The 22279-nt window shown below is 34.6% G+C and overlaps 1 protein-coding gene across 7 annotated transcripts in view; it reads right to left on the bottom strand.

Annotated features, from left to right (window-relative positions):
• Nucleotides 1-22279, bottom strand: part of LRRC7 (leucine rich repeat containing 7) — a 498579-nt gene that overhangs the window by 349196 nt on the left and 127104 nt on the right. Inside the window, exon 2 of one of the 7 annotated variants that reach the window (XM_005871897.2) lies at nucleotides 18930-19005. The exons of the other annotated variants lie outside the window; for them this stretch is intronic. Within the exon in view, the coding sequence (XP_005871959.1) occupies nucleotide 18930 (1 nt within the window). The 5' untranslated portion in view covers nucleotides 18931-19005. The remainder of the gene's footprint in view (nucleotides 1-18929; nucleotides 19006-22279) is intronic. 7 annotated transcript variants of the gene reach the window in all.

Raw genomic sequence — 22279 nt, 5'->3', positions numbered from 1 at the left:
GGAGCCAATACTACAGAGGTCACCTTTAACTCAATTATATAACAAAGACTCATATTTTGAGAACCTTTGTTTGCAAATTTATTGTCTTCAATCAATTCAAGGGCTGATAATATCAAAGACAATGTAAGGAAAATAATGGTGATAATGATAATCATGATGGCTACATTAATTAGGTGAGGGCCTACCATGAATCTCAGAAGATGGTATAAGAACTGTCAGCTTGAATCCCTTTACACAGGTAAGGAAAACTGTCTCAAAGCAGTGAATACATCAAGATTCAAACACACAATGGTTTATCTACAAATCTGTATTTATCCTCTACACACACTCCTTTCCAATCACCAGAATAGACCTTCTTATTAAAATTAACCCAAATTTTCTGCAACTTTCCAAATAGAAATTTTCATCTTTTAGAAGATGTTCTGTTCCTCTAAAAGAGAATCATTACTGATCAGGTAGTTCCTAAAAATCAGCTTTTGATGTTCTAAAATGTCTCATCATTAAATACTATTGGATTATATTAAAAGATGAAGAAAATATTAAGTAATTTTTATTTGTGTAAAAAACTAAAAATAGAAAAATAATAATTATAAAGTGTCTTGTTTTCTTCAAAAAAGGTGAAGATATAGCAAAGTACTTAGTAAATGAGAGCATGAGGGGGGGCGGGGAGGTTGGGGGTTAATGGGGGAATGAGAACACATTTTTAGTACCTTAACCAATAAAGAAATTAAAGACAAAAAAGAGTAAACATTGTAGAATTACCAATTAAAGTAATAATTGTCTATGCTTAGTGAGTGAATCACTCAGAAAAAGTAATCAAATGTTATGGGAATTTAAAAAGCAAGCTACATAACACTTATTCTGCAGTGTTTAATCTCATAAATTTCAAATTTTTTTTTTGTAAATAAAAATTGTGAAATAATTTCAACATGTCAGGCAGACTAACAGAAAAGCAGCAAAATTATTATTTATAAAAAGAATGGAACAATGTTAATGCTACTAAACTCATAGAGTATAAATACAGATTTGTAGATAAACCATTGTGTGTTTGAATCTTGATGTATTCACTGCTTTGAGACAGTTTTCCTTACCTGTGTAAAGGGATTCAAAGCCCAAATTCTGAGCATTTTTACCAGCAAAAGCAAGCTAGACTTACAATTAAGTTTCTATTACTTTTGTTAAATTTAAATTTTTTTAATTAAAAATAATCTATGAGTCCATAGTAGTGAGTGAGTGAAAGAGAGATCAAAAGGGAAACTTCTTCAAAGAATACTAATACAATGTAGAACAATGATAGAATATGCACATTTTACAATCCTTAATGGTAATTCAGTCAAAGATAATCAAGTGATGCTAAAATTATTGAGTAAATATGTATTAGAATTGGAATATTTACACAGTTTTAAAATCCACATATTATTTACCAATTACAAAGAGAAAATGTTGGAGGGATTTGTCACCTACTCAAGAAAGTGGTCAAATATAATATCATCAACTGTGGAACAAAATGACATTATATGTCTACTAATGTGATATTTCTGATGTGAGACTAAGGAATATAATGACCAAGATGCATGAAGAATGACTGGATGCAAAATAGAAAAGCCCTTCATGGCTTTTGGGAGACAATTGGAGAAATTTAAATATGGTGAATATCTATATAATAAAAACCTAAGTGACCGGTATGGCGGTACGACCAGAATGACCGGTCGCTATGATGTGCACTGACCACCAGGGGGCAGATGCTCAACGCAATAGCTGTCCCCTGGTGGTCAGTGCACTCCCACACAGGGAGTACCGCTCAGCCAGAAGCCGGGATCACGGCTGGCGAGGGCAGTGGCAGTGGCAGGAGTCTCTCCTGCCTCTGGCAGCGCTAAGGATCAGTGAGCCCAACAGTAAGGAGGAGCGAGCAGGTGGGCGGTAAGGAGTGAGGGGTCTCAAACTATGAGAGGGATGTCCAACTTCTGGATTAGGCAGACATCCCAGGAGGGGTCCTGGACTGTGGGAGGGCGCAGGCTGGGCTGAGGAACCCCTCCCCCCAGTGCGAGAATTTCATGCCTCTAGTTATGGAATAATTGTAAATTTTCTTGAGTGTGATAATGGTGGTGTAGTTTTGGAAAAGATAGTCCTCATTTTAAGAGCTATAGAGAGAAATATTGAAAGGTGAAGTATCATAATGTCTGCAACTTACAGACAGAGAGATAAAGCCAAGGTGGTTAAATGTTGACAACTGGTATATGTATGAAAAAGATATAAGGGGCAGGGAAGGCTAGAAGAGGTCAATGGGGAGTAGGGGGTGGGGAAGGGGACATATGTAATAATTTCAATGATAAAGATTCTTTTTAAAAAAGAAAAGGATGTAAGAGTACTCCATTTTCTATTTTTTATTTCTTATAGATATGGACATTTCTGAAAATTTAGAAAAGATTTTTATTGTTTTCATGATGTTTCTTTGTATATCACCATTGAATAAAGATTTATCCACACAACTTTAAGAAATTATCAGCTATTTTGTCCATAGTGCATTAAAACGAAATTATAAAAAATTTGTCTCAAGCACACACACATGCACTCACACACATGAAAAAAAAATAATTCTGAATATGTAATATTAGCTAAGGTTTTTACTCAGCAATATATAACAAATATTTTCTCTCATTAAATATAGTTAGTTTTGAATTAAAAATAGTAATATACGGATTTTGCATTTATAATACCTTTGAATAAATGAGATTTATAGGAACCAGAGTAGAGTAATATAAGCAATATAAACATCACCTACACCATTTTGAAAGGTAGCATAGCATTTCATTATGAGTACATTATTTATTTAACTAGTCCTCTATGGCTATATATTAAGTTATTCTAAATTTTCTTTGCTTTTATAAGCAATCCTGCATGACTTTATACACATTCAGTTCTGGGTAGATTTTTAGGGGTAGCATTACTCTTCAAGTAAAATTTCTGAATAACAGTTTTGACCTCTTTACTTTCTATTCACATTAGTGATTCATTTTTATGCTTGAGACAGATTTTTTATAATTTAGTTTTAGTGCACTATGAACAAAATGATAATTTTTATAAGTTGTTTGGATAAACAGCATCTTTATTCAATGGAGATATACAAAGAAACATCATGAAAACAATAAAAATCTGTTCTAAATATTCAGAAATGACCATATCTATAAGAAATAAAATAGACAATGGAAAATCTTACTCTTATATACTTTTCCTACAGCAGGGGTGGGCAAACTTTTTGACTCGAGGGCCACAATGGGTTCTTAAACTGGACCGGAGGGCCGGAACAAAAGCATGGATGGAGTGTTTGTGTATAAGACACGGGGGGGTAAGGGAGGGCAGGGGATTGTCAAGGGCAGGGGGGGGGAAGGACACATATGTAATACCCTTTGTAATACTTACTATAATATTTTTTTAAAAAGAATAATAAAAAAAACAACATCATTACATAAAAGGGTACGGTCTTTTTTTTTTTTAGTTTTATTCATTTCAAACAGGCCGGATCCAGCCCGTGGTCTGTAGTTTGCCCACGGCTGTCCTACAGTCACCAGTTGTCAACATTTAGTCACCTTGGCTTTATCTGTCTGTAAGTTACAGACATTATGATGCTTCACCTTTGATTATACATATTTTATAACTTTTCAACAATGACTGTTTGGCTTTAGTCATAAGATAAAAAATTAATATAAAACAAAATACAATTAAGCAGAGTATTAGATTTTTGATAAATACACATGACCTTCCCAACCTTAATCCTCGGCTAACTATGTCATTTTATATTAAGCTTCAACTTTTGCAGTGTACTTTACCACAAATCAGTGCAACTCCTATTTATGACCACCTAAAGATACTAAGCCTACTTGAGTTGCGGGGAATATCAGGGCCATTAACTATGCTAAGAGAGCAGGATGAATGATTTCTGAGATGGAAAACTTCTGCTGGAATAGATGCATAATCCGACAGCGTAAAGCTAAATGCCTTTGGAAAAAATTACAATTTTAGCAAAGATAATATTTCTCTGCATAAAATAAGGTGCAGTATTGAGAAATCAGTGGAAGTGGTTTTTAGTGCTAGAAAATAATGTTTTCATGGGTTTAAAAAGAGGAAAGTTGGGGGTGACAATGCCAAAATTCACAGGAATCCTGCAACATTTCCCCACCATTATTTAGAAATAAAATTAAAAATACATTTGGATTCACTAAGATAAATGAATTAGGTACTCAGTTAATGAAAATAAGGAAACATGAGCAGAACATAATAAATAATCAAATCATGTTATTACCCTTGTTTACTGGACAACAAAAACTTACTTCACTGGCTTAATTTTCACACTCTCTTCTCTGTCCCTGGGTGAATAATGTGCCCTCTCATAGAGTCTGAAGAAAGGCAAGTTCACAGAGAAGTGGAACAAGGACCAATTATAAGCTTAATTGCATGTCTAACAGGGAACATCAAGTATCATCAGGAATCTTGCCAGAATTCCATTAAAGGGCTTTGGATTAAGAGTCAGGAGACCTGAATTCTAGTCCCAGTTTTGCCATTTAAGAGGCCACATGATCTGAGTCAAATCATTTTTTCTTAAAGTGTCCTCATCTATAAATAGAGTACAGTGGTCCTCATTGCTACAATTCTCTAAGTTTACCATGCCTTAAATAGGAATATACATATGCAATGTATTTTTTCTTTGTTATTTTCTTCCCAAACCCATTGAGATCTCATCCTACACTGGCAACTCCCCTAGGAATTAGATCTAACTGGTAGAGAGCCTCTGGATCAATTCCCAAGCCATTGACTACCTCCCACTTTCTCAGGATTATATGGAGACCATATCTATAATAATAAAACTGTAATATGCTAATTAGACTGGACGACCTTCCAGATGAAGCTGGGGCTGTGAGGGAAGCCCAGGTCCCAGATGCCTGCCAGCAGCCAGAGGGAAGCCCAGGTCCCGGGTGCCTGCTGCCGGCCAGAGGGAAGCCCGGGTCCCAGGTGCCAGAGGGAAGCCAGTGCCAGCAGATGCGGGAAGGAAGGCCTACTCTTGCACAAATTTTGTACATCAGGCCTCTAGTCTATATAATAAAAGCCTAAGCAACTGTTATGGTGGAACAACCAGAATGACCAGTCACTATGATGCTCCCACAGGGGGAGTGCCCTTCAGCCAAAAGCCAGATTCACAGCTGGCGAGCGCAACGGCAGTGGCAGGAGCCTCTCCCGCTTCCGCTGCAGGCGGACATCCCCTGAGGGGTCCCGGACTGCAGGCCGGGATGAGGGACACCCCCCCCCCCAGTGCACAAATCTCATGCACCGGACCTCTAGTTAACAATAAAGATAGTTTATATCTAAGGTGTTAAACTGGTTTACTCCATAGAAGTATATTGTGATGCATGTATATGTTCAAAGGAACATGTTGGTTCACTGGAGTCTTTATTCACATCTAATTTTTGAGTTCAAGAAAAATGAATTATTTTTGTTTATAAAAAGGAAATAGAGCCAACTCTTCTTTCAATTTTTTCAAAAATTAGAGTCAAAATATTGCAAGTATAGTTTAAGCCCAACTGAGCATTGCAGAAATTCTTTGTATCTTCTTCAACATAGGGCCTCAGTATTACACTTATTGGTACTTCAATCTATTTTCTCTCTAAATAATTGTCTCTGTTTGTCAATATGAAACAATCTTTATTTCATTCCCTCACAACAGAATGTTAACATATAAAACTTTAAAATAACTACTATTTTACAGTTCCTAAGTTTGGACAAGATATTTAGATTAATTCTTTCTAAGCTTTTTTAATTGACTAGGACTTTTGGAATTACCATTATTACATATTTTAATCATAATTGTTTACATCTTCTTTGGGACAATTAACTATCTGTATGCTGCCTATTTTTCACTAGATTGTACAACAATGTCCACTTAAAAAATTTATTGATTTGAGAGGAAAAGAAGGAGGAGGAGGAGGAGGAGGAGAAGGAGGAGGAGAAAGAAACATTGATTTGCTGCTCCACACATTTATGCATTCACTGGTTGATTCCTACATGCACCTGCTCAGGATGGAACCCAGAACTTTGTCGCACCAGGACAACACTCCAACCAACTGAGCAACCCAGCAAGGACAACAATGTCCAATTTTTAAAAACATTTAAAAAACCTATTAAAAATCAGTTTATCTGCCATAGTGTTAAATATTTCCTTTATTTAAAAGAAAAACAACATTCTCTTTATTGAAATTATATTCCAAACCTTTTTAAAGAAAGCCAGTATTTCTAAAATCAGTTGTTTACTTCTACTACTAAATTAGAATTATTTTTGCAAATGGTAGTACATTTTTATTGAGAGATTGTTTTTCTATCTTATTATACTTTCTAGGCATTAATTGAAGAATAGTTCCATAGTTGTATAAGGGAAATCAAGCAAAATACTGTATAGTGTTTTTTAAATAAATTAGCTACTTTGCAATAAAAAAATGTCAATTTTTTCTTATAAAGGGAAAAAATTTAGGAAGGTATAGAGGACATTTTCACATTTTTACCTAGAAATACCAAATAACTTATTGTTCCTAATAAACAAGATCTTTCAATATTGTCATTCCTATTTCATAAGTGCGTATAAACTGGTCAGAACATCTGATGTTATTCTCTTATCCTCGAAATTCACCAGGAGAGAATTATTGGATAGATTTGCTATCATTCACAGGTGGAGACTACTTTCAATAAGTTTAACAATGCGCATTTTGTTCCAGATAATGGTTTTTCAATTTGTTATTTGACAGAAAAGTGAACACCTTTCAAAATTACAATCCAAGCAAAAATCTACCTTGGAAAATGGTGTCTAAATGCTTTGTCTTATCTATTTTTTTAGGAAGTTAGGTTAGGTGCAAATGAGGATGCTAACAAAATGTCTTGTCTTGTCCTGCTCCCACATTTTGGTAAACAATAATACATTTATACAATTGTCAATATCTGGCTTATAAACATACCCTTTAACAATGTGTTGCCTTTCCTTAGACACAGCTGCAAAACTGTAAGTTAAAATTCACTTCTCTCACTTGCCAAATTAATAATAATATTAATGGAGTTACAGACTCTTGACTGCAAATAAAACTTGTGTTTTTTTCCTGTTAGAAAAAAAAGTTGATCTGCTCCCTTAAAATGAAAGGAAATGTCCTTACTTTTCACATTTCCTTGGCTAATAATCATGGGAGGAGCTGGAATCTGGAGTCCAGGGTTCTCTTTCCAATTCTCTTACTGTCCACAAGGGCAGACATCTTGATGTAGTAATAACTACCCCATCTGTCTTGTTCACAAGGAGAGCACTGCACAGTAGGCAAAGCCAATGAACTGCAGGATGGCTTTATCCTTCTTCCCCTTGCTGCATATTTTATGGCCTTTAATGTGGCTTCATTCCTTGTTAAAAAGCATTCTCCAGGCAATTTGACAGATGGAACTGCGTGCGTGCATGTGTGTGTGTGTGTGTGTGTGTGTGTGTGTGTGTGTATGTGTGCGCGCGCGCACTTATATGGTATTTTCAAAGCAAGAACAAAACTGCCTTTTCAAACAGTCTCCAGTTAGAACTCCATAAAGTAGTGCATGCTTCTGTTGTTTCTTTTTTGGGGGGGAGGGTGTTTTTTGGTTAAATGGAAATTTAACATATTTCCAAAGAAACCCTGCCAAGACATTTAAAACATTAAACTATTCTATTCATGATTTTAAAAAATATTCATGATTTTAAATAGAGGGTCCCATGTATTCTAAAACTAATAATAAAACTGCCAGTGTTTACACATGCCGGGTGATTGCTAGAGACATTTGATATTGCATTATGAACCCCGGATCATAAGGATACAGGGTGATAAATGTGGTTGATATGATGATATAAATGCATGTTGACTCAAATCTCTCCTGGGAACTATTTTTACCCTGTCCCCATACTCAGAGCTGCTGTAAATTAATAATCGCCAAAATGATGAACAGTTTTTATTTAACCTTTTTCTATATTCATGAGCATATAATTACGGAAAGATTTCATATTTATAATCGTACTATTTATGTAGCATCTTCTAGTTAAATGTAAAGGCCCAGATGAAATATGTAAAACCAGACTCTTCAATGCAGTCAGAACCTTGCAGGGATATATCAAGTCTTGGCTTGTAATTTCTAAATTCCTTAACTTGGAGCTCTCAGGGGGAGCCTCTTTCCTAATGGTAACTGATCTGGAAAAGGCAATTCTGTCCACTATGGCTATTTTTCATAAACATGCATTAATGAGGGTGGCTACAGGAATGCACTTAGGCCTCCATCTGCCTCTATAGTACAAGACAGATTAAGAGTAACAATTAATAAAGAACAGTAAAGGGGCACATAAGTCAATGAAGTATCTATCTCTGAAGAAAATCTGTCAGTAAAGGAGTCAGCTGGCAAGAAGATGGTGGTGGGGAAGACTTTGGAAAAGAAGATTAGTGGCTGCAATAACAAAATCCCTTACAGCAAAGTATTTAAACAGTAGCCTAGCCTTTCACATTCATTTTCTCCACTCTCTGCTGGGACGCTGGGACGCTGGGACGCTGGGCCGCACTCTCTAACCCAGGTCCCTTGCAGGAGGAAACCATTCACTCTTCCAGCTGCTGGAAGGTTGCCTGCTAAAGGCTCATGGGTGCCTCCCTCTCTGGGCACTGCCTTTTGGTGAAGGAAATGATCTCGCCTAGGTTACATTCTCCAACGACTGGTTGATGTTGGTTTAAAAGCCCAGGCACCTTGTATCACTTTGGCTCTATTCTGCAAGGCTTTCCCAGCTGGAGTGCTATCCATAGGCTCTATCGAGGCCTCTGTTGCAATCTCATCATAGTTTAATTTCTCTCTCTACCTGACACTCCCAATAATCCTATCTTTATCTCAGAGCTTGTTCCCAAGGAACCCAACCTACAACACACCGAATTCCTTAATCTACACTGTTGTGTAGCTCTCTCACAGGCACCAACAATGTCTTAACCACCAGATTCCATGAACTCTTAGGTTTCTTTGCAGCTTTTATTTAACTGTTGAGCCATGTTTTCCTCTTAGTACCCTTTCCTTGCTTCCGTGAACTCCCTTTACCCTCATCCTCTTCCTGCCTCTCTGTTATTTTTTATTTTTGTCACTGGAGGATATTTTTTTCCACTGAGTTTTAAAGAGAGTAGAAGGGAGGGGGAGAGACAGGGAAAGAAACAACAATGTGTGAGAGACTCTTCAATTTGTTGCTTCCCTTATGTGCCCAACCAGGGCTGGGAATGGAGCCTGTAACCCAGGTATGCACCCTTGACAGGAATCAAACCCGTGACTCTTCAGTCCATGGGCCACAGAGCCAAACCAGCCAGGGATAAAATATTTTTTGTATTTGTTTATTTTATTAACCAAGTTTTGTTGGTTCTCTTCTGACCTGGCTTTGTATTCTTTCTTGGGAAATCTCATTTACACCCTTGGCTTTAGTTCCCATCTTTATGGTAAACCTCCTGAATGTGTACATCTTAAGCTCAAATATCTGTTCTTTGTTATGAAAGCTCACTTGGTATTGTTCCCCAGATATTCCCTGGCTGTTCCTGATAGCCATTTTCCTACCTGCTACCATGAGCCCCACCAATCTACCCTTCACACTATAGCCAGAGGTGTCACATTCAAAGCAACAGTACTGCTGGCTATTGTCATTGTTCGATTGGTGTTGCTTTAATAAGGAGTTGTTTCATCTCCATTTCATAAAACTATGACTGTGTAGTTTCACAATGGTGATAAAATTGTATGATGTTCGCTCTGCCTAGTAATGTCTTTCATGCAAACTTTTTCCTCCTGGTACTACAGTAGAAAGAGAATGGTTCTACGAGTCATATAGAAATAAATTGTGCTACTGGTTTTCCCTATAGTAATTAACTGTGGTAATCGTGTAAAAATAATCACTCAACAAACTTCCCTGCAGTTTAGAGGCTCATCTCTGTTATAGTCATATCGTAAGGGCCAAGTGAGAAAAATGTGTGTGTAATGTACTTGGATGACATAAAACTTACTCAATAAATGTCAATTTCCCTCCCTCTGCCTTTCTTTTCCTCTCCAGGTCTGGTTTCAGCTATGATTTAAACAACTAAACTCAGTTCCTAATTTCAGCTAGAAAGTACTCAACTAGACCACAGGTAGGAACTGGGCTCAGTGTTCAGCACAGGAAATTGAGGAATTAAGTCAGATGAAGATAGCAGCATTGGAAAACCTTTCACCTGGCATCAGAACACCTCAGGCAACAGAAGCCAGGTTGCTGGCTCATTCAGAGATACCCAAAGCAGATCTGGCCAGGAACCTGTGCTGTGCAGCTGGCATTAGTCTCTCTCTGCCCATTATGGCCTTGAGAGTCAAGTACTGTTGTGTCCACTTCCCTGATTACCTCTAGCTTCCTTCTCATATGATCGCTACTTTGTGGCTCAACCAGCCTTCAATGACTTTCTTCCCTCTCATAATATTTATAATCCTTAGACACTAAAGTTGCGTGTTGGCAATACAGGACCTGAAGAATTGTCATTGATTTCATTCATTAGATTCTGAATGCCTGTCCACATAGATGGCACCTATAACATGTACAAACTAGTCATCATTTTTAGGTTATTGTTCATGGAAAATGCATTATTTTTTAATTTATCTCTGAATGTCCAGCAAACACAATTACTGATACATTCTCAGTAGAATATGCACTTGGGCACTTGGAGGTGATTTATGGTTAGTTTTTTTAGTTTTGTTTTTTTTGGAAGCCAAAAAAATGAATAGATAATTATTTGAAATAACAGTTTAACAACAGCAAGTCTCCATAGTATATTGAAAAGATTTTATTTACAAAAATTCAATAACCACACAGTTTTGTAAGTTTTGTGGGTCCTTCTGCCATTCACAAGTATAGACCTCTGGGCCTTCTCATCTCAAAAGAGAAATGACCTGTTTTAGATAATTAAAAGGAATCCGAAGAGGATTTTCACTTTAATGAAAAACCTGTCATTACCATAATAAGTTAAATCTTTCATAAAAGTGAAGTGGCTTTCAGAAAGCAGGGGATACTCTGTTTTATGCCATACTGGCCTTTACAAAAGATGTCACAGGAACATTCTATTTTTGGGTGATAGAGATAAAAACTAAAGAGGAAGTCTTAAAAGTAATGTAAACAACAACAAAAAACAACTTGATTAAAAATAGGCAAAGGAGTGGAATATACATTTCTCCAAAGAGTGATAGAGATAAAAACTAAAGAGGAAGTCTTAAAAGTCATGTAAACAACAACAAAAAAAACTTGATTAAAAATAGGCAAAGTAGTGGAATATACATTTCTCCAAAGCAGATATACAAATAGCAATAAGCACATGAAAGGATGCTCAACATCACTAATCATTAGAGAAATGCTTATACAAATCACAATGAGATACCACCTCATACGTATCAGGATGGCTACAATAAAATAAACAATACACCAACACACAAAATAACAGGTGCTGGCCAGGATGTGGAAAAATCAGTTTGCTTATTCATTGTTGGTGAAAATGTAAAGCGGTGCATGGTCACTATGGAAAGCAGTTTCGCAGTCAGTCCTTAAAAAATTAAAAACATACCTTATGGCCAAGCAATTCTACTTCTGGGTATTTATCTGAAGAAATCCAAATTATCAACTTGAAAAAAATATATGTACCCCTAGGTTTACTGAAGAATTATTTACAATAGCCAAGTTTTGGAAATAACCTAGTGTCCACTGATAGACAATTGGATAAACTATGTTGTACATATATACAGTAGAATATCACTTGGCCATAAAAAAGAAAGAATCTTACCATTTGCAGCAACATGGATGGACCTAGAGCAGTGATGGTGAACCTATGACACGCGTGTCAGAGGTGACACGCGAACTCATTTTTTTGGTTGATTTTTCTTTGTTAAATGGCATTTAAATATATAAAATAAATATCAAAAATATAAGTCTTTGTTTTACTATGGTTGCAAATATCAAAAAATTTCTATATGTGACACGGCACCAAAGTTAGGGTTTTTCAAAATGCTGACACGCCGAGCTCAAAAGGTTCGCCATCACTGCTCTAGAGAGTATTATGCTTAGTGAAATAAGTCAGACAGAGAAAGATTACCATGTGATTTCACTTATATTTGAAATCTAAAGAACAAATGAAATGAACAAACAAAGCAAAATCAGACTCATAGATACAGAGAATAGTCTGATATTTGCCAATTTGGAAGGGTATTGGGGTCTGGGTGAAAAAGTTTAGGGATTAAGGTAGCAACAAAACAAAAATAGTATGGGATGTAAAAGTACAGCATTGAGAATATAATCAATATTGTAATAACTATGTATGGTGCCAGATGAGTACTAGACTTATCAGAGAGAATCATTTCATATATTATATAAATGTCTAACCACTATGCTGTATAGCTGAAATGAATATAAAATAATATAGGGTGTCCCCCTCAAATGTATACACACACTTTGAATAATTATAAAGGCAGTGTCTATTAAATATATTTCATTGACAAAATTGAGCTATTAGCTGTTAAAATGTGTATATAATATTTGGGTACACCTGTATAGAATGTCAACTGTAACTAAAAATAAAAATAAATTAAAAATAGAATTATTGTATAATCCAACAATTCTACTCTGGATATATACCCAAAGAATTGAAAGTGGAAATTCAAAGAAATATTTATATACCCATGTTCATAGCAGTATTATTCACAACAGTTAAAATATAGAGGCATATCACATATCCATCAACAGATTAATAAATAAAAAGTGTGGAATATAGATAAAATGTTATTCAGACTTTTAAAAAAACGGAATTCTCAAGACACATGCTACAATATGGATGAACCTGGAGGATATTATGCTATGTAAAATAAGTTAGTCACAAAAAGACAAATGCTGTACAATTCCACTTATCTGAGGATCTTAGAGCAGTCAAATTCATAGAGACAGAAAGAATGGTGGCAGTCAGGGGGTGGAGGAAATGTTGTTTAATGGGTACAGAGTTTCAATTTTGAACAATGAAAAAAGTTACAAAGATGGATGGCTGTGATGGTTGCACAACAGTGTGAACGTACTTAATGCCACTAAACTGGACACTTAAAAATAGTTAAGATTGCAAATTTTACATTAGGTGTATGCTAGCAGAATTAAAAATAATCTTTAAAATACTTAAAAATCATTTAAACAATAAAACAAATAATTATCAAAGGAACACCAATAAGACCGATGACATTTTTAACAGAAAAAAAAATTGAAGCTACAAGACATTGGAATAACATCTTTGAAGTACTGAAAGTCTATAACCAGTAAAAATCATATTCAGAAACAAAGATGAAATCAAGAATTTTCAAAGAAATAAAAACTATGAACATTTATTTTCAGTATACTGGCACTAAAAGAAACAGTAAAGAGAGTCCCAAATGGGGAAAAAATATTCCCAAGTGGAAAACAGATATGCAGGAAAAAATGAAAGACAGTGGAAAAGGTAAATATGTGGGTAAATATAAATGGATCTTGACTGTACAAAATAATAACAAATCTCTTGAGTGAGGGGTAAGAATCTCTAGATACATGTGTCACAATAAGAATGATAAAAGATGGAATTAAAGTCTCCTAAGATTCTATTAATATCAGGTTATTGTTAAAACTAATATCAGGCTATTTGTTTAATATATTATGTTAAACCACAATAAGTCAAGGATAAATGTTGGAATCTCTAGAGTAACCATTAAGATCAATTAAAGAATATATATCTAATTAGTTAATACAGAAAAACATAGAATAGCAAAAAGAATTGAATTAATCCAAAATTCAATAGAAAGCAATAAAAAAGAGAAAAACAAACCTAATCAGATAGGTTATTAAGAGAAAATAAAGAGTAACATGATAGATATAAATCCAATTATATCAGCAAATAATTATAAATGTAAATGAATTAAATATTCCAAGTAAAAGATCAATATTACAGACTAGACTTTAAAAAAGTCTATTATATGATGTTTACAAGAAATCATAAATATAAGAACACAAGAAGACTGAAAGTAGAAGGCTGCAAAAAGAAATACATGCAATATACAGATGATGTATCATAGAGTTGTACACCTGAAACCTATATAATCTTATTAATCTTTGTAACTCTAATAAAGTTAATTTAAAAAACACATGAACATATTAACTAAGAGAAAGCTGGCAGTAGTTTTACTAAGAACAGAAAGAGTAGAATAAACAAGAATAATCATTAGAAATAAAAAAGAACATTTCATAATGAGAAAGTGGTCAAACCATAAAAAATGTAAATGTTAATCATTATATCATTTGGGTGGCTTTTCAGCCAACTTTCTTCACTATGCTTTCATACATTGGTTGAAATTTTTACAATAAGCATGGATTATATAACTGAAATAAAGCAATAATGCTATTTTTATTGTGGACCAAAAAAAATAAATAAAGCAGTATAAAGACTTAAGAGTAATCTGTTTCTAAATAAAGAGTCTTAAAAGATTTGTTGGCTATTCTGCCCTAATTACAATCATGAAAATTAACTCTACAGTACCAGGGAAAGAAAAATAATAATAGTACTAATGAGAATCAGCTGGAAAAATCTCACATAAAAATGTTACACTTGCTCAACTGGTGTGGCTCAGTGGTTGAGCACTGACCTATGAAACAGGAGGTCGCTGTTCAATTCCTGGCTGGGGAATATGCCCGGATTGCAGGCTCGATCCCTAGTAGGGGGCATGCAGGAGGCAGGTGATTAATGATTCTCTCTCATCACTGATGTTTCTATCTCTCTCTCCCTCTTCCTTCCTCTCTGAAACCAATAAAAATATATGTATTTTTTTTAAAAGTTTTACTTATTTTCCTCTTAGTCTTTTGTCTGAAATCAATAAAAATATATGTATTTTTTTAAAAAAAGTTTTACTTATTTTCCTCTTAGTCTTTCGTTTATTTAAGGATTTAAAGATGGTCAAACAATTCTGAGTGTATTTGCTGCAAGACGGTAACAGTACTTTAAAAAGAATTTAGGAATAATCCACAGGGAGAAAAGCATTCATTCTTTCATTCAAAAATATCTTATAAGTTCCTACTATGTGCCAGGAACTATTAGCACTGGATGGATGGATGGATGGATGGATGGATGGATGGACGGACGGACGGACGGACGGACGGACAGGTAGATAGGCACATCTATGCCCCCAGTTTTTGACAGAGCTCATTAAACCTTTGTAAATTCCTAAGGGATAAAGGTACTAGCAGAATCTTTTGTTCTAACATTTGGTCATTGATGCCAGTTCCTGACACAGGGTTCCTAAATCTCTTAGAGCTTCTTGAGTGATAAGAGTGTCTTTTGTTCTAATGAGATGACTCTGGTTGAACTTCTGCGTGGGTCCTGGTTGGGAACTGGTCACCTGAAAAACCAAGCCATAATTAGAAGCTTGGAATTTTCAGCCCTACCTCCCATTCTCCAGGAAGGAAGAGGGACTGGAAATGGAGTTAAAAATTGGTCATGCCTACATGAGTAATACGCCATAATATCTCAATAGTATGGGATTCAGAGAGCTGTCAGGTGGTGAGCATGTCCCCATTCCAGGAGGATAATACAGCCCAACTTCTCAGGGACAGAAGCTCCTGTGCTCCGAACCCTATCAGACCCTGTATCTATTCATCTGGCTGTTCATCTGTATCCTTTATCATGTCTTTTAATAAACAGATAAATGTAAGTAAGTTTTCCCTGAGTTCTGTGAGCTGTTCCAGCAAATAACAGAATCCAAGGGGAGGAGGTCATGGGAACCTCCAATTTGTAGCCAAGTTGGATAGAAGTTGTGGGTAACCTGGAGACCTGCTACGTGGGTTTGCCATCTGAAGTGTGTGTGGGTCATCTGAAGTGACTGAGGGCTTAACCTAGGAGATCTGATGCTTCTCTAGGTAGACAGTGTCAGAATAGAGTTAAATTGTAGGATGCCCAGCTGGTGTCACAGAAAATCGGTTGTTGTCTGAAGTCTTGTGAGTGTGGTAGTAGTATGAGAGTAAAGGAGAAATTCTGCAGGAGGACTGGGATTTTCCTAACAAAGATGCAAATAGAATATTTGTCAGCCTGCTGAGGGAAATCATTTATGAGATGGCTGAATGAAGTAATAATAGGGTAAATGTATTTGACAGGATTACCTAGTAATGAAGATATCCTTAACCAAGGTACATTCAATTGAATTAGCTATTCAAATTATGGGATGTTTTAGGGTGATTGCAATAGAAAGATATCCTGAGAATAAGTAAATCTGACTTATTAAATCTGGTTTAAAAAATATAAAACCATCCAAAGATAAATCTGAACAATATAATTCTATCATTGGGCTTGATGTAGGAAGGAGATAAGGTAAAGAATAAAGTCACTATATTGAAAAAGATTCATAAGTCCGTCTGGACTTCAAAGTTAGATGCTCTTCATTAGGGCTCCCAATGACTGACTAATTTTGATGCCCAAAAGCTTTTGCTCTTTCAGTCATCTTCCTCCTAGGTTTTTCAGCAGCATTTAACAGTTAATGTCTATGAATCTGCCTGCTTTGTTGTTATTTTTTAAAAAACAAAACATAAACACTGGAAGCCAGTTTTACTCTTACTTTTGATTATTGCTCAGTGTTTTTGTGGTTCATTCCACTTTTGATGATTGAATATTGATCCTAGGAATTGTACCTGTGGTAATGTTCCACTTCACCCTGTATATGTTTTCTGCCTGATTACATTCTAGTGGCCTCAATCACTATCTCTATTCAGATAAATTAAGTCCATATGTCTTCTAATCCTAGAGCTTCAGTTCTGAATTTCCATCATCCCTGTGAGATACCCATTTTGCTTTGCCACAGGCACCTGAATTTCACTGTCTAAAGCTAGCATTTTAATATCCTCTGCTGAAAGTTAAGTGCTCTTCTTTTAATATACCAGATCTAAAATAATGGGATCCAAGTCAAGCTTCTGTAGAATACAGTGAAGGAGGTATTTCTTTCAAATCAAAGTCCTGTTCAGTATCTCTACTGCCGCCACATTAGTTTGACTCTGAAATTGTCCACCTGGATTACTGAAAGCATCAATTACCTGGTCTTCCACCACCAGACTCTCTCAACAGTCTACCAGATGTTTCTCCTTTTTTCACTAACTCTTCTTTTAAGTTCTTCAATGCCTTTTAAATTATGATCTTCATTTCCTTCTGAGCTAAAATTGATGTTGACTATTACCAACATATTTCTAAACACATTTTTTTTACAATTTTCTCTCCTTTATTAGAAAGATAACCCAACTGAACTATTTTAAAAGTCTTAGAATTTTGAAAGAGCTTTTGCTTTCCACTGCCTCATAGTGCAAGCTTGTATCACTGTATAACAACCCAAGAGAAAAACTCTAAATTTATAAACCAGATACATTAAAGGCTAGTAATTTACATTATAATGATCCTTCTCTATTGAACCATTACTTAGCATTCTTGTTATCAAGATATATGGCTCCAATTGTATGAATATTTATAAGAGTTTATATGTGAGGTACATATTATCCATGGCGTCATTTATAAAGCCGTAAAAGAAGACAGAAAGGGAAGAAACTTCTGCTGGCTTATATAATTCTTTAGGAACTGTACTGTTGAGCAATTGAAACACAATTTTAAACATTTTTATAATTAGAGAAACTTCTACTATTATAGGATTTTAAAATATAAATATAAAATATACAATTTCTAAAATATTTTTATTATAGATAATGCCATCTTTCTTATACAGTACACTTCTCTTTATAAATATATTTTAATCATCATTACCACTGAAAATTTTGTTAAATTAAGAACTAACTGTGTTAAGTTTTATCTAAAAGGAGGGTGGGAAAGACAGGATGAAAGAAGGTGAAGAGAATAGTCAAAGAACATATATGCATAGCCCATGAACACAGACAATGTGTGAGGGCCAGAGGGAGGGGAGGGCAGGATTTGGGTGATAGAAGGCAAAGGTGGGGAGAGAAATGGGGAACATCTGGAATAATACCAACAATAAATTTTTTTTAAAAAGATGTATGTTATGTCTATATAACTGTATTGGTGTGTGTATTAAAATATGTATAGCATGTATATATAAATGTATCAGTTTCTTAATCCATATCCATGAAAGATTTGAGGTAAATACTTTCTAAAATCTTTTAGCCTTAACATTCTGATTCTATTACGATCTTCAAGATACATTTGGAGAAAGAATAAACTCCAACAACTTTAATGTGAAACAATGAATTTTTCAAAAATGTTTTTTTGCCATTTAAATAATCTTATTTACCCTTTCTTAAATCCTCTTCTTAATCAACTCATCCAAACACTGCATTATTTCATTACTTGAAAATGTCAGTAAGTACTGATAAATGGAAAGATCCTGCTTTGTGTCTGGATTTCATTTGATAGCACCTTGAAATTTTGAAATGTAACCTTCAAAAATAAATGCAATTTACTTTAGTCTTAAAGTATGGTTATAACATAATTTCTATTAATGGTTTATGAGAGGAATTAATATATTTACATAGTAGCTAAGTATGCCATGAGGCATAGGGAGAGTCTTACTCTTTTTTATAAAGCAATATATTGTTGAATTGGGGCTCTAGAAATAAGACCTGAGAAAGGATACAATATTAAAAACTTATCTTTATGACCAAAATAATTTCATTAATATTGACAGAAAATTGTTTTCCTGAAATTCATAGTTACTATTTTCTTCCTATTTTTGTAATATAATATATAGTTAACACAAATATTACTAAGTGTAAATTTTAAATTATGATTATTTGGTTATTATAGAGTAAAATTCTAAGAACACTACTGAATTCTACATATTTAAGCATAGCAAAATAACATAATATCTACTTGCTAGTTATTCCTGTCTCTGCAGACTTCTAGGTTGTGACCACTTTGACTTGCATTTTTTTCATGTAGCGGGCTCCTTAAAAAAAAAAAAAGAAAATTTAAAAAATTTTAATTAACTGTATTTATAAATTGACAAATACATCTAAATGAACATAATAATCAAGAATGGAATGTGAAGAGCTTACTCAGATGTTCTTCTAATCATCAGGTTACACATCCTATCAGAATAATTCCACAAACTCTACATTTTAAATATTTGAGCTGTGAATATATATGTTCAGGGTGGAACAAAAGGATGATACTATTTTCCAATACTCCTTTTTAATGCAACACTTAATAGCAGCAAGGAAAATTCTTTGTATAGTGATTTTTCCTCCCTTCCTGTTTTATTCCTAATAACTAAATAGTAAATGAGCAATGTATTTTCCTTGTTTTTAAAAATTATAAAAACAGAGTTTCTTTTAAAATATTTCATAAATTGGATTTTTACAGGTCTGAGTTGACTTTTCTTCTAATTATTCTGAATAAATAAAGTTTTATGTTCTCACTATTACACCTTAAATGCTGATGTGGTAATACCTAGTGACCATTAAAAAATTGCTTTGACACTGGCACTTATTACATGTTTGTATATTTATAGTTTAATGTGTTTCCTATGTTATAATCATAATAATTAATCCTAAAATAACTATATGTGTTTGTAATAATTAAATTTACTTTAGAAAAGTGATTTCCAGCCCAGCCAGTGTTGCTTAGTGGTAGAGCATCGACCTATGAACCAGGAGTTCACGGTTCAGATTCCCGGGCAGATCACATGCCTGGGTTGCAGGCTTGATCCCAATTGTGGGTCGTGCAAGAGGCAGCCAATCAATGATTCTCTCTCATCATTGATGTTTCTATCTCGCTTTTCCTCCCTAAAATCAATAATATATATATAATATATGTTGACTTCCATGAAATTAATGCATTTACAAGCCATGGTTGACAGGGGAAATAAAGAAAAAAAAAGATACCTTAAAATAATTTGTTTGAATATTTGAAGTAAAGCCTTTACATTTACAAAGCCCAAGAATCTCTATATAGTAGTAGTTACTAGTCAGAACTCCAGGGAACCTCCACTTATTAGTGGAGCAGAGAAGTATCTAGTCCATGCGCAGAGTCAGGCACTGCCTGGTGTGTTTTAAGAGTCACAAGGGAAGTTTTATTGTTATACTTCAGTGCAATTTTCTAATAACAATTTTAAAAGGGGAGTGAAAAGACCAAGAAAATATTTAAGATCTGCTTAATAAAGTCAACTGTACATAGTAAAACTTAGTTACTTTTTTTTTTTACCTCTCCTTGAAATTAGAAGAATTTTGGGGGAATAAAAACTATAGTAAAATATTAAATAGCAATTAAAATGCTGGAGATTATGTATTTCATTGATGTAATTCTTTACTTGTATAAAACACATCATCTTAGAATAAGTAAAGCTTAGCAAACCATGTGTTTAGGCTGAAGTAATTTTCTGAATAATCCCCTGGCCTCCCCTACCCCCCAGTGGCTTATGTCCATTGGTTATGCTTATATGCATGCATACAAGTCCTTCGGTTGATCTCTTACCCGCCCCCCCAACCCAACAAATGCATTATTAATATGAAACAGAAATTAATTAATTCTTGTAGTTACAAGTATTCTTAATAGTTTAGTTTTTTACTTTTATACTAATTTAAAAGCGATTTTCACACCTCCATTACAGTGTTACATTATAAAATGCTTACAGTCCGTAATATATTATTCTGAATGTTTTAGAAATACAAAGATACAATCTGATTAAATACCACTTGATATAGACTAGGTCTACAGATTAGAAAACTGAATTAATCTAATTTAAGTTGTTTATCTATAAAATAATAATTAATTTTAAGTATCTCATAAGCAGTTTCTTTAAAAATAGAGTTCTGTTAAAGAAAACCACAGGCCCAAAATGGAGTCATTTGTGCTAAAGCCCATCACATGGAACTTAGACTTAATACCTGATCTAATTGCAGTTGCAACCTTCTGCAGGCATATAATCTCAATTGGTTGGTCTGGAATTTTTGGTCAGCACCAGTGAGGTAATTTGTCATGACCCTCTCCAACCACAATCCCCCCTTGCAATGAAGCTGAGGCAATCTGCCCCATCAGATCCAGCCTTCGTCAAATGGAAGGTAGCCTGGCCAGAAAAAATCCTTTCTTTTCTTTTGCTAATAGCATTCTTGTCCTGCCTAGTTTCTACCTATAAAAGTCTTCCATATTTAAACTTCTTGGAGAAGCTCACTGTTTACTAGATGGGATGCTGCCTGACATGAATCACTCAATGAAGACAATTAGATCTTCAGATCTGAATTTTTGTTCTTTAACTATTCTTAATAGCCAAGCACGATCCTTAGGAGAATTGTTGTTTTTATATTGTTTTCTTGTAACAAATGAAATTATAAGCCAAAAATGTATGATTTCAGTACGCAAGAAAGTGATATATATGTAAAAATAATTTATCTTAATATTGTTTTATGCTATTTTGTTGCTATTGTGTTGAAAATAAAAAATGCCTCTTCACTTTCAGGGAGTCTCTATTCAACACAATGAAAGAAATCTATAACTCAATTTAGAACAACACATTAATATTATTGTTATATTATTATACTATTACTATTATACTACACTATACTGCAGTATACTATATTATAATAATAAATGTTATATTATTATATTATAATTATATGATGATAGTATAATATATAGTGATGTTATTTTTAGGATGAGTAGACCTGCTCTTGTTCTTTGCAAATCCTTGGTATTGATTCCCGCCATGGCTAGTGCAGTATGCACATTCTTCAGAGAATGAAAAGAATGTTAGGACAGGACACTCCTTTATACACAGTTGGTTTTTTTTTTAATTTAAGAGACCTAGTCACAGGTAGCATCACATTTTTAAGGCTATTTTAAAAGGGGGGAGGAGGGGGAAGAACCTTTGGTTATAATAGAGATGAACATACCAGCCTTGATGGTTCCCTGTTACTAAGTAATATGTTAAAAAATAAATGGTCAGGTGTTATTTTTAGTGCTATAATGGTTCATGGTATAGTTCCTGGGTCTCCACGTTGTTGTCCATTTTATTTTTTTTATTTTACTTAAATCTTTATTGTTCAGATTATTACAGTTGTTCCTCTTTTTTTCCCCCCATCGCTCCCCTCCACCCGGTTCCCATCCCACCCTCTGCCCTTACCCCCCTCCCCCACTGTCCTCATCCATAGGTGTATGATTTTTTTCCAGTCTCTTCCCGCACCCCCCACACCCCTTTCCCCCCAAGAATTGTCAGTCCACTCCCT

Source organism: Myotis brandtii, unplaced genomic scaffold (assembly GCF_000412655.1).
Source record: "Myotis brandtii unplaced genomic scaffold, ASM41265v1 scaffold36, whole genome shotgun sequence".
In the NCBI taxonomy this organism is placed as follows: domain Eukaryota; kingdom Metazoa; phylum Chordata; class Mammalia; order Chiroptera; family Vespertilionidae; genus Myotis; species Myotis brandtii.
This window is presented reverse-complemented; position numbering and strand designations above follow the sequence as displayed.